This window comes from Varanus komodoensis, unplaced genomic scaffold (genome assembly GCF_004798865.1).
Source record: "Varanus komodoensis strain SLA01 unplaced genomic scaffold, ASM479886v1 scaffold16, whole genome shotgun sequence".
In the NCBI taxonomy this organism is placed as follows: Eukaryota; Metazoa; Chordata; class Lepidosauria; order Squamata; family Varanidae; genus Varanus; species Varanus komodoensis.
The window spans coordinates 9,011,659-9,026,446 of NW_025335468.1; the positions used below are offsets into that span (position 1 = coordinate 9,011,659).

The 14,788-nt window shown below is 40.3% G+C and overlaps 1 protein-coding gene across 1 annotated transcript in view; it reads left to right on the forward strand.

Annotated features, from left to right (window-relative positions):
* CD81 (CD81 molecule) overlaps positions 1-14,788 on the forward strand; it is a 72,688-nt gene that overhangs the window by 14,898 nt on the left and 43,002 nt on the right. Inside the window, exon 2 of the mRNA XM_044425542.1 lies at positions 13,064-13,178. Coding sequence (XP_044281477.1) covers positions 13,064-13,178 — 115 coding nt within the window. The remainder of the gene's footprint in view (positions 1-13,063; positions 13,179-14,788) is intronic.

The following is a 14,788-nucleotide window of genomic DNA, read 5'->3' on the forward strand; positions in this document are numbered from 1 at the left end:
GCCCCCCCAAACCTAGGCCAGACATATACCCTGCTAAACTAATATACATGCCCCTGCACAGAAAAAGCCAAAAGGCACAAAAGATTGCCCAGACACCTACATACACAAAGGATAAACAGCAATAAGGAACACCCACAACTACACAGGCAAAATTCATCACTGGATAATTTTACCATTACTAGGGTGTTTGACATACCATCTGGGTACTGGCAGAAGTGGAGGAGAACCAAACCATGAGTTGGCTAAGCATGCTGTGATTTATTCATTTGCAAGGATGTCTCTGGACTGTTCAACCAACCATATTTAAACAATTAACTGATTAAGCATTATGTGTGAATGCAGCAATGTGAACCATCCTGAAATCCCACTGAAAACGGTGAACATAGGAGCAACATAATAATGAACTGATTTCATAGTATGAACTGATTTCTGAGGGTGCCTCTGCACACTGCAGGAGGTGATACGAAGCATTAGGGAATAATATGGTGAAATAAGGGGAAATGCATTTATCAAGGCCTGGTGAGGAGCAAGAGTTAGCGTGTTAGATTGGGGTGACCCAGATTCTAATCCCGTGCATCCCTTATCACTGAGTAATTTTGGGCTGCAAAAGAGCAGAAAAATCCTTGTTCTTTCTAGGAAGTTCTTCTGGATTATATAGTCTCTTCTTAGGACAGGAGAAGCTCTAACCTTTGTGAAAGAAAACTCAAGTTCCTACCCATGACCCACTGAGTGATATGGACACCATTAAATAATGGCAACTTTCTAAAATGTCTCCACACCAAACAGATGTTAAAAGTCCAAAAAGCAAATTGCTTAAAGAGCTGCAAACCGTCTGGTGTTCAAAGACTGGCTGGATCTTTTCTACTAGATTAAAATGAAGGCCAATAAAACATGATGGGTGATAATAATTAGCCACTACCAAGTAATGTAGCAATTATCTATCAACTTTAGTCTTTAATCAATATAGCCTTGTGTTTTAAGTAGAAAAAAATGGACTCACTTGTACAAATGAAACACTGCTTTCTACAGGTATATGGTGAGATGCAAATACTGTCACTGCCTTCCCAAGATTTAACATCGATGGAAAACTGCTTTCATTAAATCTTTAATTAATTGATTTGCTTTTGGAATTGACAAGATGTTTAGGATGAAGTTTTTTTGATTGATCTGTTTTTCCTAAATTGTAATAGTGATAGGCTACAAATACATCTGTTTAAGTAGGACCAATTAATAGAATAATTAATAGAATACAAAACATGATGTTTGTATGTTTAGACAGAAATAAGTCCTACAACTTGGGGTTGTAGAGTAGGGGCTTCTATACATGAGGCATTTATTGTGTGCCCATAATCCTTTTCTCATAGAAGTTTTCAAGGCGTTTTCACTATACTATCATCATCCAAGGCCTCGCCTAAGTTTTCTAGCCATTGTCATTGTATTTTTTAGAAAGAAAGAAGTCTGTTTTCTTAGGTAGCACCATTATTCACTACAGATAACAGAAGCTTCATAATGTATTTTTGCAACTCTACTCTATCACAGCACTACCAAAGAATGCTCTAATCCTCTGGAAAACAAATGAAAGAAGAAGCCTTAGCAAAGTACCAGATTATATGCTACATGTAGAGAAGCCCTAGAGGAAAGGAGTGTCTCCTTCTGGAATTGTGCCAAGAAAATAGAGTGGGAAGGAACGGGTTTTGTCCAAGTAGAACAGTGGAACTCCAGCCTCTTTACTTGAAGTTAGGTGTGCAGATATGCCTGGGGCATCCTAGCTGTGGAGACAGGAATTCAGTGTGCTTAAACATTGAACTCCCCAATAATGCAAAAGGAGGGAGATGTGATTTTAAAGCAAAAGAATCACATGGGGCTAAGAGTTCAGAATCCTTCCTCTACTGCTATCACCTACCTGTTCCTTAATTCCCCAAGAACATTTCTTTTCAGCTGAACTCTGATACCCAAAGTGTGCATGGCTAGGAGAAGAGAGCTTGGAGAAGAGGCATTTTGGGGGACCTAATGGCTTATAGAGGTTGTACATATATGCTTTTGAAGATCGATGCATACTTGTTTAAACATGTGGGACTATTCCTGTCAAATCTGTTTTGACTCTGAAGTGAAAAGGGGACCTAGGAAAGAATTGTAGCAACCTTTCTGTTCCCAGACTTGTGGTGTTGCTGGGAAAAAGAAATGAGATTTTGGGTTTTCCCCTCTTCTAGTCTCTTTCTCTCTCTCCCCCCCCCCCCCCCCCCACCCTATGGGTACTGAGAGACTTCGAGATAATCCTCCAGAAGCAGAAACTGTTGTCACAATCATAGATTTAAGCAAATCAGGGTGAATGAACTTTGCACCATTCAAAATTTAAGAGTTGGTCTCCCACTTTATTTACCTGTGTTCCAACTTCCTTTGTGTGGACTATTTCTTAAGAGTCTGTCTTCATCAAAATGGCTGTATATAAGTATGTTCTAGCAGGACAATTTCTGGTAATACTTAACATTTTATTTTCTCTTCAGTGCCTACCATGCAATTTCATACTCTGCTTCCCCAGCTGGTAATCTCTAGATATGAACTTTGGCTCCCATAAACCCAGCCAGCATAGCCAGGATCAGGATCCTGGGAGTGCCAACCATCTGATGAGCACCAGACTGGGAGAAAAGAAACCAAAAGTTGTTACTGTTCTTTACCAGCAGCAATGAATCTTTGTCAGGGGAAGAGTGCAATAAAAAAGACATTTGAGAGCAAATCCTCTGATCTCAAGGAACTCCCATGCAGTCAGGGGTAGGTTTTCAAGGTAAAATCTTTCTTCCTATACTGAGGTTGTATCATCAGTACATTATAAGCCTGGTTTTCTTGTGGCCATTTTCAATCTACTGAGAGAGGCCTTTCTGCAGGATTTCTTCATAGAATTAGCTAAAGACTCACATCACAATCCCTCCCCTGCCACCTTCATCCTCCTCCCCCAGCCATCCTGCAAATAAGTATTCCTGATATATACCTAGCAAGTCTTCTCTTTGCAACCTTCCTCAAAGAAAGGAAATCCCCCAGACTCCTTAAGCCATGGCAGCAGGAAACAGAAAGTCCATCTGTATGTATTGCTCTGTCTCAAGAGATTTTCAGGAAGATGGGTGCTAATTTCTAAATCCTAATTGTTTCACAACAGCAACAAAGTGAATCCTCTGGCCATTAATTTATGTTCATATTCTCATGGTCACAGTTTTAATTCTATTCTACAGTATGTTAATGTATTTGTGCATGAGCCATTATGGGACAGCTATATAAATGCAGTAATAGGTAAATAAATAATGCTGAAATGAAAACAGTGTGGTATCAACAGAAATTGATTTTTGTGGAGAAGGGCAGTAACCTCAGTTCTAGTGTAGTATATGCCTCCTATACCACAGTCCTATAAGTTCGATCTCAGGGTTCTAGTAAAAGGCAAAGTAGATACTGGACACCAAAAAAGGCCTGAGGGGACCTTTAAAGTAACAAAGTTCCTGCTCACTTTTAACCTATATCTCTAGTTTAAAATCTTTTTTATTTTTAAAGACAGCTTCTTACTCATCCATGGTGGAAGGAAGTGCCTTCTGAATATGTGGAGACTGCCTGAATAGTAAGCTAAACAATCATTTCCTTTCAACGTGGCCATTTAAAATTTGGTTTTGGGGCCCTTCCAGTCTTGAGCTCTGTTGAGGCATTAATATTTTACCCCCTGAGTTGCAACTTTTTGTTCCTCATTGTTATAAAAATTTCATCTTAGAGCCTGTTTTCTTTACAAAATAGGAACACTCGCAGAGTGAGGTCAAGATCTTTTTATTGCAGTAACGGGGGAAAGACCAAAGTGACGCTCAATGTCCGTCCAAAAAAGTTCCCTCTCAGTTCATGTCTTTTATTCCTTTCCATGGCCTCATAGCCCTTCTCCTTTTCTCCTCATTGGCCGGGATACTCAGGAGTTACATTCTTTCATTCCACCTCTTACATGTTTCCCATCCCCTCCCACTTCATATATTGCATGACCATGTAAATGAAGGCATTAGCTATGTGGGTTGTGGTTACGTTATCTTTAGCTTAGCACTACCTGTGGTTTTACACATCTCACTTGCTCCCCGATTCTTAGCCACTCACCACTTCACTCATGAAAGAACAGACCCTGCCCAGAAAGGACCCTCATTCCAATTTTAGATGTACGATTTTCCTGCAGCGCAGAGGGAGCGAGAAGTTGAAATTGTACATCTCACTCACTTCCTCTTTTACTCCTCCTCCTCTGCCTCAGCATGTATGCATAATCTGCCACTCTGAAGTTAATATATTTCATGTATCTGAGGAAGTGGATACTGCCCATGAAAGTTTTTGCCAAAGTAAATTTGTCTGGATTCAACCGTATGCATATACAGACAGAAGGCTGTCCTACAATTCCCAGCATTGCTCCTGCTGCCAATTGCAGGACTTTTTGTCTGAACATGCATAAAACTGCATCGTTTGTCTTTAAGATGCCGCAAGACTCTTTGTTATTTTACTTACAGGTCCTTGAATTTTCTTACATCTGGGCAAAAGCAGCCTGGAGAGGTGGTTTTGAGTAAAGTGGGAGGACAGACTTTGAGAGAGAATATTATTATTACATTGCATTTATAGCCCACCTTTCGTACTCCTGCAGGTAACCCAAGATTTACAAGGTTCTCCTCTTCTTGATTTTATCCTCACAACAAAAGCCTTGCAAAGTAGGTTAGGACGAGAGTGAGCAACTGGCTCCAAGTCACTCTGAGCTCAATGGCTGAGAGCAGACTAGAACCCAGCTCTCCTGAGTCCCATTCCTGCACTGCACCACACTGGCTTCTCCAGCTTCTCCTCCCTGCCATGCAACTGTCCAGATATCAGCTGTCCGTAGCTGGTCTCTTTTAAAAAAGTTTTGTGTAGTTTGGCCCTCAAAATAACCATTTTCCTCAGGACAGCTTCTGCATATTAACTACTAGCTAGAATTCTGGTGGTCGTCTCTGGAGCAGGTTGCAGTGACCATTGTATATTTATAAACATACATTTATGGCATTTAAAATCTAGCTCCATCTGGACTAGTTTAAAATTGGTCAACCGTTACCCTTAAATTCCATTGCGGGGCACCCATTCTCTAGCTCTTATATAGCATCTGCAAATTGCAATTTGGGAACCAGTTTGTTTGAAATACTGTAATACAGTGGTTGGATCTTAGAATTGGTGTCCATGGAATTCAGACACTGTAATGTATAGTGTGTGTAGGGTGGCAGGGGCAGGGCAGGGTTTCATTGAGTTGAGTCAGTTGAAGCTAGAAAGGCCAAATTTTTAAGAGACATCCCGTGTATTTTCTACCAAGAAATTTTACTTTGTTTTTTTCAAACAAATGCTCAGTTTGTGAATGAGTTGTTCAGAGCAGCTTGCCTATTGCCTACATCGTGGCTTTTTAAAGGCCAGGTGAAGACCTTATATTATCAGGCATTTTAGTTTTCTTTTGTTTTAAATCCTTGCTCTGCCCCAAGGCTTTATTTTGGTTTTAGACTCTGAAACTTTTGTACTGTATTTTATGCTGTTATATTTTATGGTTTTTATTTATCACCCAGAGACTATTGAGCAGTCTAGACATGCAAGAAAGAAGAAAGAAAAGCATATGCAATATTGTAACATGATCTCTAAAGACAAAATGGGCTGTCATGGATAGGACATGGGGGGGGTGGCTTTCATTCATAGGGTCCCATAAGTTGGAGACTACTTGACGGCACTTAAAAACAAACAAAGACACAATGAAACCCCTTTACTATCATTTTAGTCTGTCACAGTTGAGTTTGTGAAATGGAGTAGAAAAGTTAGAAGCTCATTATCAAATGAAAGAATGAAAATACAAGTGTGTGTGTGTGGGGGGGGGTCAATCCTATGCAAGTTGAGATAGAAAACCCCCAGTTTGCCCCCAATCTATATGCCCCAATTTCTGTCTGGGCTTGTATAAGATCGCACCTTTACTGAGAATGGCAGCCTCCACTTTTGACAACTGCCTCCATGTGCCATATAAAGAAGAGTTGCTGATCATTCTGGCAGCTGAATGAGCCCTTGCTTTTCCCCATGGCCATGCTACCTACCCGTCCTTTGTCTAAAGCTGTTTTCCCATCAGAGATGCAAATTGCAGTCTGAATATGAAAGCATTTTAAAAAGTGATGCTACGGTAATGTTCTTTGGAGGTGTGCTTGAGAGTTCTGACCAAAGGTACAAAAAGTTTTTACAAGTTGTAAATTAAACGAGACCCTTGTGGTGCTTTAAGTTGCCCTCTTTAGTGTTTTGAAAGGGGGACAAATAATGTAAATTGCCTGAGTTTGGCCTTTCAACAATACCTCCCTAACACACATGTTCGCACACAGACCTGATGTGCAAGCTTATACATCCTTGCTATTAGTATAAGGCTCCCTTGAGGTCTTACTCTTTTGACTAAAATGTTGAACTGTGCTTTCAGTGCAAGTGAAATAAAGACTGTTCTTTGCTCTAAGTGAATGAAGTTGCTAAGATATTTCATGGCATTCTTCCCATGTTCAGAAGCCTTCATTAGTCTTAAAAGAACTAAACATAGATACTGCTTTGGTATTCTGGGTTTTCACTCCCTTTAACGGTCATTTTTATCAAGCTTATAAGCATGTGCTAAACTTCCATTTCCACTGCAGTGTCTTTTTCTTATTGGAAGAATTAGTATTTTTGCTATAAAAGAGAGCTGTTTCAGTAGGCCTTCGCCTTCTAAAGTGTCTACGGACACAGTCCTATGCATGTTTGAGACAGTAAAAAGTTCTGTGACTCCAAAGTTGCCACACAGGATTACACCTCCAAAAGCGTGTGTATCCCGTGCAGGGGTGGCCAGACTGAGGCTCATAAGCCACATGCAGCTCTTTGAGTTGATTTTGTGGCTCGCTGCCCACCATCACCACCCAAGAGCATCCACTTGCAGCTCTCAAAGATCTGACATTTAACGTATGTGACTCTTCCACTGAGCAAGTCTGTCCACCCCTCATCTAGAATGTTGGTAGCTAAATAGAATTTAAACTTACATGTACTGTTGATTCAAATGACTTGGATTCAAGTGAATTTTTTCAGTGTATGATTTTTACTAGATTTTATCAGGGATGAGATTAGGGTTGGGGCAGATGTATTGTCTGCACAGAAAACAATGAAATTAACTCAGGTCATGCGATTGTCATAGCTTTTATTGTGGAGTCTTTCGTTTGAGGTTATGACATTGATTGGTAAGCAGGAGCTGTACTAATTCAGTGGTTCTCTAAGGAATGGCATGAAGTAGGGCTGCAGTCCTAGCGGGAATTGTTTCCAAGTACTCCTAATACTCATCCCCCCTTAGATCATCCGCTTAGACTGCAATTCTAGGCACATTTACATAGACATCAATTGCATTAAAATCAGTGGGACTTGCAAATCAACATGCTTAACATCAGTGCAGAAGTCTTCCTTCTGAAATCATTTGAGGTTTTGACACAAGACTTTACTTAACAAGAAAGAAGTCAGCCATATACTTAGGGGCTGTGTCTGGGGGAATTAACCAGCCAGCTAGATTTAAGAGAATCCTACCTAGTGTCCTGTCTGTTTTGGAGAGCTTTCACTAAGCAGTGAGTAAAGCAGAGAGAATCTGACTAGTGCCATTCCCGCTACCTTTTCCCCTGTCTGCAAGGCTTTGTCGATTCCCTCTCTCCAGCACCTGCTGAAATTCTACCTCTTTACTATATTATATAGAGACTCTGGCCTCCTTTGTATCTTTGGATCTATCCAAAAACTTAATTACCTACCTGCAGTGTCTCACAGGCACCACCTTGAAAAACATGCTGCACTCCTATTGTTGGAGTTTACTACTAATTCAAAGAGCAGCCAGACAAAGCCCACTTTTGTCTTCTGCATATACTTTAGATATTTGCAGGCTGTTCCCACTAAAGGCAGACATTTCATGCTGCTGACTGACGCATGCAGACAAGTCACCAATCAATGTCTTTTGTGCATGAACAAAGCATAAGGTGTGCCAGTCCAAAGGAAGCGGTAATTAGGGAGTACCAGCCTTTTGCAAACTGGGACACATGGGAGCCTTTGCATAAAGCAGTATAATATAAATTAGATCATATATGACAGGAGTAACTTCTTGGATTAATGAGGTTTTTTGTAGTTATTGGATGTAGCTTTTATAAAGTTGTGTATAAATTAAGTATATCTCATGTTAGAGAATATAATTTTCCCTTTTTGGGAGAGACTGACATTTTGATAATGTCAGCTTAAGAAAGTTTAACTATTATCATGCAGATATTGTCTGTCCACCCTTTCCACCCATCTTTACTAAACGTCTCCCTGTTACTTTAAAAGTGTGGAGAGAGAGTTGAGGCCTTATTCTGTGACATGGAAAGCAGAATTGGGCGCTTGGAATAACAGTTGGAAAAAACACTCCACTGAAGATCAGGGCCAACGCAGTGTGTTTCCAATTTGTTAAAATTCTTGCTAAGTCTGAGCGGAAAAAGCAAAATTCCAGCCCATGCCTGTGTTTAGCGTTCCTTTTGGATTTTATGAGAAGCTCTAGGCTGTTCTCCTATTTGCCTGATGCTAAAGTGGGAGTCACAACTACTGTGGCAATGCCAGATGTTTACTTAATGCTTCAGGAGGGGGTCTAATTCTCAACTCATCAATATTTCTGGGCATTGTTTAATATACTTGTCAAACATATAGCGATGGGGTGGAGCTTGAAAATGCAGAGTTCTGGCATGTGCTGTACTGAGCAGAGTTGTAGTAGCTGTTGTAATCATCTCAGGACAAACTATACTGTTTGAAATTCACATGAAATGTAAGGTCTTGGCTAAAAGCACTGTGTGTGTGTGTGGGGGGGTGTTATTGGCAAAAGGTAAGCAGAGGGGGGAAAGATTGAGAGGACAAAGTGGGGAGAGAGATCAAAAAAAGTGAGGAAGGGTTAAACTGAACAGTGAGGACATTCCAAGAAGCATATTAAAATATTTTGTTCTTGACTGTGTTGGCCGGTGCAGAAATATTTCCAGTCATGTCTAATCCATAGTGGGTTACAGTTGGGGGGACACATGCACAGAACAGAACATAACGGAGAAAGCCCTCTCCTCCTCCTCCTCCTCAAGAAGTGTGCTAATTTTGCTTAAAAAATAAGGGGAAAAGCAAACCAGATGAGAACCTGTTCTCTCCAAGGTGCTGCTTCTTTCTCGCACATTTATCAGTAAATTACAATCCAGGATACACACAACTTCAGTTAGCAGACTACAAAGGAAAAAAAGAATCCTTTGTGTTTGTTCTTTCTCTCATACAGACACAAACTAACACACAACTTACTTCCCTTCCCTGAAAAGACCTCAGAGTGCCTCTTCTCCCCCTGTCCAGGCTGTGTTCTAGCAGAGGAACGAAGAATGGGCCAGCCAGTGGCGATTCACATATTCTGTGCAGGTGGAAGCTTCTGCCTTATTTTTAATATATGGAAAAAGGAAGCACTTGACTGGCTGCTAGGCATCCTCATCACTGTCTCCTCAGAGTGGACTGACTGCCTTTGGAGTACAGTCTGTGGGGTAACATTATGGACAAGCTATTCCACAAATGCATAAATCATGGGGAAGGAGAAGCAGGAAGGAGGACTCAAAGAGACCAAAATATGCAATATACTATATCAACCTTCCCCAAGCTGGTGGTCTTCAGAGGCATTTGGACCACAACTCCCAGAATTCCCATCCAACAAGGCCACTGACTGGGAATTCTGGGTGTTGCAGTCCAAAGGTGTCTGGAAGGCACAAGGTTGGAGAAGGCTGTACTATAGAGTAACATGTAATTTGACCCCCAAGGGGAGCTGTAAGGAAGTATATGGAATGATGGGAGTGAACAGAATTGTATTTATTGCCCACATTTTAATAACCTTTATATTATGAAATATTGCTTGAATACTTCAAATATTGTCTGAATCCTTTGAATATTGTCATATCCCACCTGTCCATTAAAAATAGTGTTCAGAGTGGCTAAAATAAAGAGAAAATAATAAAGATTAAAATGTTCAGCTCCATGAATTAAAATAAAAATGCATCCATAAGAGAGAAGTAACAGCACCACTAGATTAAAGACCACTTCCACAGCAGCTAAGGTTTATTCTGAATAAAAATGGTTTTCATAGAATCATAGACTCAGGGAATACTTGAATTGGAAGGGGCCAAGAAGGCCATCAAGCTCGACCCCCTGCTTGTGCAGCACACCAGATTATACCATCCCACTCACGTTAACTGTCCAGTTTCATCGAGTGCCTCTAGTGTAGGAGAGCCCACAACCTCTCTAGGCAACTGGTTCAACTGTCGTATTGCTCTGACAGGAATTTTTTCCCCTGATATCTACCCTAAATCTGGTTCGTTGCAACTTGAGTTTCTTTTCCATGACCTACACTCTGGTATCAGCAAGAAGAGAACTTGTCCTTCCCTTTTGTGACATCCTTTCAGGTACTTGTAGAGTACTATCATATCCCCCACTCAGTCTTCTCTTCTCGAAGCTAAACATGCCCAGTTCTTTCAACCTCTCCTCATGGGCTTTTAGTCCCTGGATCATCCTTGTTGCCCTCCTCTGAATCCTTTCCAATTCTTCTGCATCTTTCTTAAACTGTGGTACTTAGAACTGGACATACACTCTAGATGAGGCCCAACCAGTGCTGAGTAAAGAAGCAGTGCTTCACTTGATCTGAAAGTGACACTTTTATTGATGCAGCCTAAAATAGCATTTGCCCTTTTTGCAGCCACTTCATATTGTTGACTCATAATTCAGCTTGTGATCTGCAACAATTCCAAGATCCTTCTCACTTTCATTATATATGAGCCCAGTGTTCCCTATCTCAAAGCAATGCATTTGGTTTCTTTTAGCAGGCTTTGCCTACTAGCAGAAGGGCAACAGACATGGTGCGAACCTGGCCTTCTTTGACAGGGAGCTTCACAGTGTGGGAGTAATCACAGAGTAGGTTCTCTCTCATTCTCTTGCCAAATGTGTCTCTGATAGTAGTGGAACAGAGCATAGGATCATAAAACCTGAACATGCTTGTATGAGAAACCATGCTTGGTTCCAGACTGAACCAGTCACATTTTCTGAACACTTTGAAAGGCTGATCCATGTTACAGTGGTCCAAACAGGATGTAACTAAGACATGTGTTGTTGTGGCCAGAACTGAGCTTTCCAGTTAATTCATTAGTCTTACCTGTAAAAATTCATTCCTGGATGCCACCAAGATCTGAGCATCCTGGCACGCTTGAGTCTTCAAGGGAGTGTAACCTCTAGGAAGCTGCCCTGTACTGAGTCAGACCATAGTCCACTATTGTCAACATGGACTGGCTGTGGCTGTCCAGGGTTTAAGACAGTATTTTTTCCAACCCTACCAGAACTGTAGGACAAAGGGCAGTAAAATTGAGACAAGCAACAAGAGTGGCAGCTTGCAAATCACCAAGAAAGAGCAAGTGCACTTCCAAAACAGAGGAGAGAAGAGGATGTTGATTTACATTAATCATGTATAGTATGATTTCACAGAATCATAGAAGTATGGAGTTGAGAGGGGCCTTTAAAGCCATCGAGTCCAGCCCTCTGCTTAATACAGGATTCCAAGTTAAAGCATCCCAGACAGGTAGCTGTCTAGCTGCCTCTTTAATACCTGCTATATGAATGCTTTCTTTAATAAAGGTAAAGAGAAGAGAAACAGACCTCTCTTTTGTTGATGCAATTTCACTAAAATGAATGTTAGGAAGAAGTCATTCAAGCAGGCTACCTGTTGTAAGTTATATGTGATTCATTCTTTACATAATAAAGGATGTTTTGTTTGTACCACATGAATCTTTGAGGTTGCTGCTATTAACCATAGTGATCAGGATTCATAGATAACATTTATTGGTGCTTTGTAATTATCTGAGATTGTAAGGTAGTCCTTTTGCATTCCATTAAAGTAAGCTTGATTATCTAGTGTACTGTAAATCATGGTTATTAATGTACATCACCATTAATTAACATATATGCTACAACTTATGGAAATTATATAGACTTAAAGCATTATAAATAATGTATTACATCAATATTCTTTATACATAACTATGCTACATTATCAAGAGAGGACTTTCAGGGAGACTGTGGAAGGAGCAGAATCTCAAGGCCTTGCTTTACTGTAGACCCCGAGTTACCTCAGTGGTCCTGTAGGTCAGTGTTGTTATCCCCAAATTGCTGGTGTTCTGGGACTGAGGCAGAAAAAGCTGGTTTGCCTAAAGCCACCTAGGGAGTTCATGGCAGAGGAGAGGGTTGGTCTGTAGACTTTATAAATCACACCTTATTATCACTTCCCTAACTTTGCAATGAACAGAGAGACATTTTCTTTAAAAGGTTAATCAGTTCACATTTGTTAGAAACAGAATCCTTTACTCAGTATAACATTTTGCCCCTATTCTAAAGTTTTCTAACATATCTGTATGCGGAGATCCCTAACTGTAGTTATAGCATTAGAAATGTGGTGGACTCTACTTGCTTGTCATTGTAACACATGCTAAATTAGCCTCCAACAGATGGAACCATGAACATAAAAATGGACTTTGGAACTCTTCGTATATTTCCCCTGCCTATCTGGATTAGTTTAAACTAGTTATCTCTTATCAATTAGTCCAGTCTTCCCGAATCTGGTACCCGCCAAATGTGTTTGATTGCAGTTTCCCTCATCCCAGTTGAATGGCCTTGCTGACCAGGACTGATGGAAATGGGAGTCCAAAACATCTGGAGGGCTTCAGGTTGGGGAAGGTAACTTAGGATACAGTCTTGTGCAAGTTTAGACAGAAACATGACCTGCAAATCCCAGTATACCCCAATCAGCATAGTTGGCTGGGGCTTGTAGGTCGTTTTCTATCTCAGCTTGCATAGGATTGCACCTCTGACTACCTCATATGCACTGGCCAAATACATTCAGGTGCTTAATGAATCTCGGGATATTTTAATAAAGCATTTGTGGTGCGAATTACTGTTTTGTTCATTTGAAGGGATCAGAATCGTATTAATCTCCCCCTTTCTTTTTTTCTTCCAGCTGGCAGGAGGAATAATTCTAGGTGTGGCATTATGGCTTCGTCATGACACACAGACCTCAGCTATCTTGGGATCAAAACTAGATGATCAGCAGGCTCCTACCACATTCTATGTTGGTAAGCAAAAAAAAAGCATGGTGGGAGGTTACTGTGCGCAATTATATTCTGGTGATCATGCAACTATGTGTGCTACTTTGGCTTGTGGTGAGTAGTAAAGGGGGAAAGCCTCCACTGAGCAGTGTTTTGGACACTTCTTTATAAAAGTACAAAATTTCACTGCCGATCCTCATCAGGCCTTTGGAATATTGCTGTTTTTGTTATGAGCATTCAGGTTGTCTCCAATTAGTGGCAACCCTATAAATGAAAGCCCTCCAAAATGTTCTGTCCTTCATAGCCCTGCTCAACTCTTTAAAAAAATATTTTCACAAAGTAAAATTAGAAAAGAAGAAAGAAAATATATGGGGGGAAAGGATGCCAAAGGATATTCCATAAATATAGCATGTAACTTTAGTATTTGAACATATTCATAAAGAGGCAAAAGTTTCTGTCTGCTATGGTCACATTTAAATCATTTAATTCTTAATCTAATCTAGTTTATGAAACTAATTGTGAATTATATCATAGCTTATATTAAAGTAAAAATCACTGACATTTGTAAGAATTCTTTTTTCTTTAGCATTAGTTAAATTGCATATAATAAGCTTTCCATCTTTCAATGAATTCTTTAGCTGGTCTTCTGTAAATATAATTGGTTAGTTTCTCCGTTGTTGCACACTCAGCTAGCTTGTTTTTCTAATCTTCGACAGTTGGACAGTCTTCAGCTTCCCACTTTGAAGCAGTTGTTACTCCTGCCACTGTTATCATATATTTAATTAACACTACCATAATCTTTGCTAACATAATCATACTTCTGGCATGATACCCAGTAACAATCTTAGCATTCATAGGAAAGTTTCCTACCTTAGTATTCTAGCCACCTATGATTTTCAGCATGTCTTGCTTTGGTGTGTTACAAATTTTCTTTTGCTCATCTGTATATATTTTTGATTTCTTCTTTTTCAACATCAGTTGTTGGTGAAGTAATCCGCAACAGTGTTTTGGTTAGAGAAAATGCTCAATGCAAGCAATCTTCTGATACTTTTTAGAGCTATGGTCCCATCATGCTGTATGTGCTAAATTGTAAGCACAATATTGTCCTGAGTCCACATTTCAAAGCCCAGAATCTGATAAGATGTCTGTATTCTTGTAGTACTTGTCAATTTAAGTCATAAATGAGCTATAATAGAATTTTAAACTTTTCAGTTTTTCTTGATAACTTGGCAGCAGACTTGTCAGTGGGAATGCCAGAGTCAAACACATCCTTGACAAACTTTCTGTCATCTCCTCTTCTTCCTGTTCAAGTGTGTTCAAGGATAGGCTGGATGTCCACATGGTGGGCATGTCGTGAGTGGAGCTGGCTGCTGCCGGAGGTCAGACTAGATGGCCCGGGAGATCCCTTCTGACTTGCTCTGTTTCTATGTTTCTATGTTTCCTCAGTTTGCAGTATGAATTAACGGCCTGTGCTTTCCCTGTACTGTGAAATGCTTATTTGCTTTGTCCCTAGTGTGGATTTGCAAGCAAGACATTACAGGCACAGTAGCTAGAGAGAGATGAGATGGCTAGCAGGGTCTTTCCAGTAGCTCGGTTGAAAGACCATAGCTTTTTTTTGTTGTTGTTGTTCCTCTTCC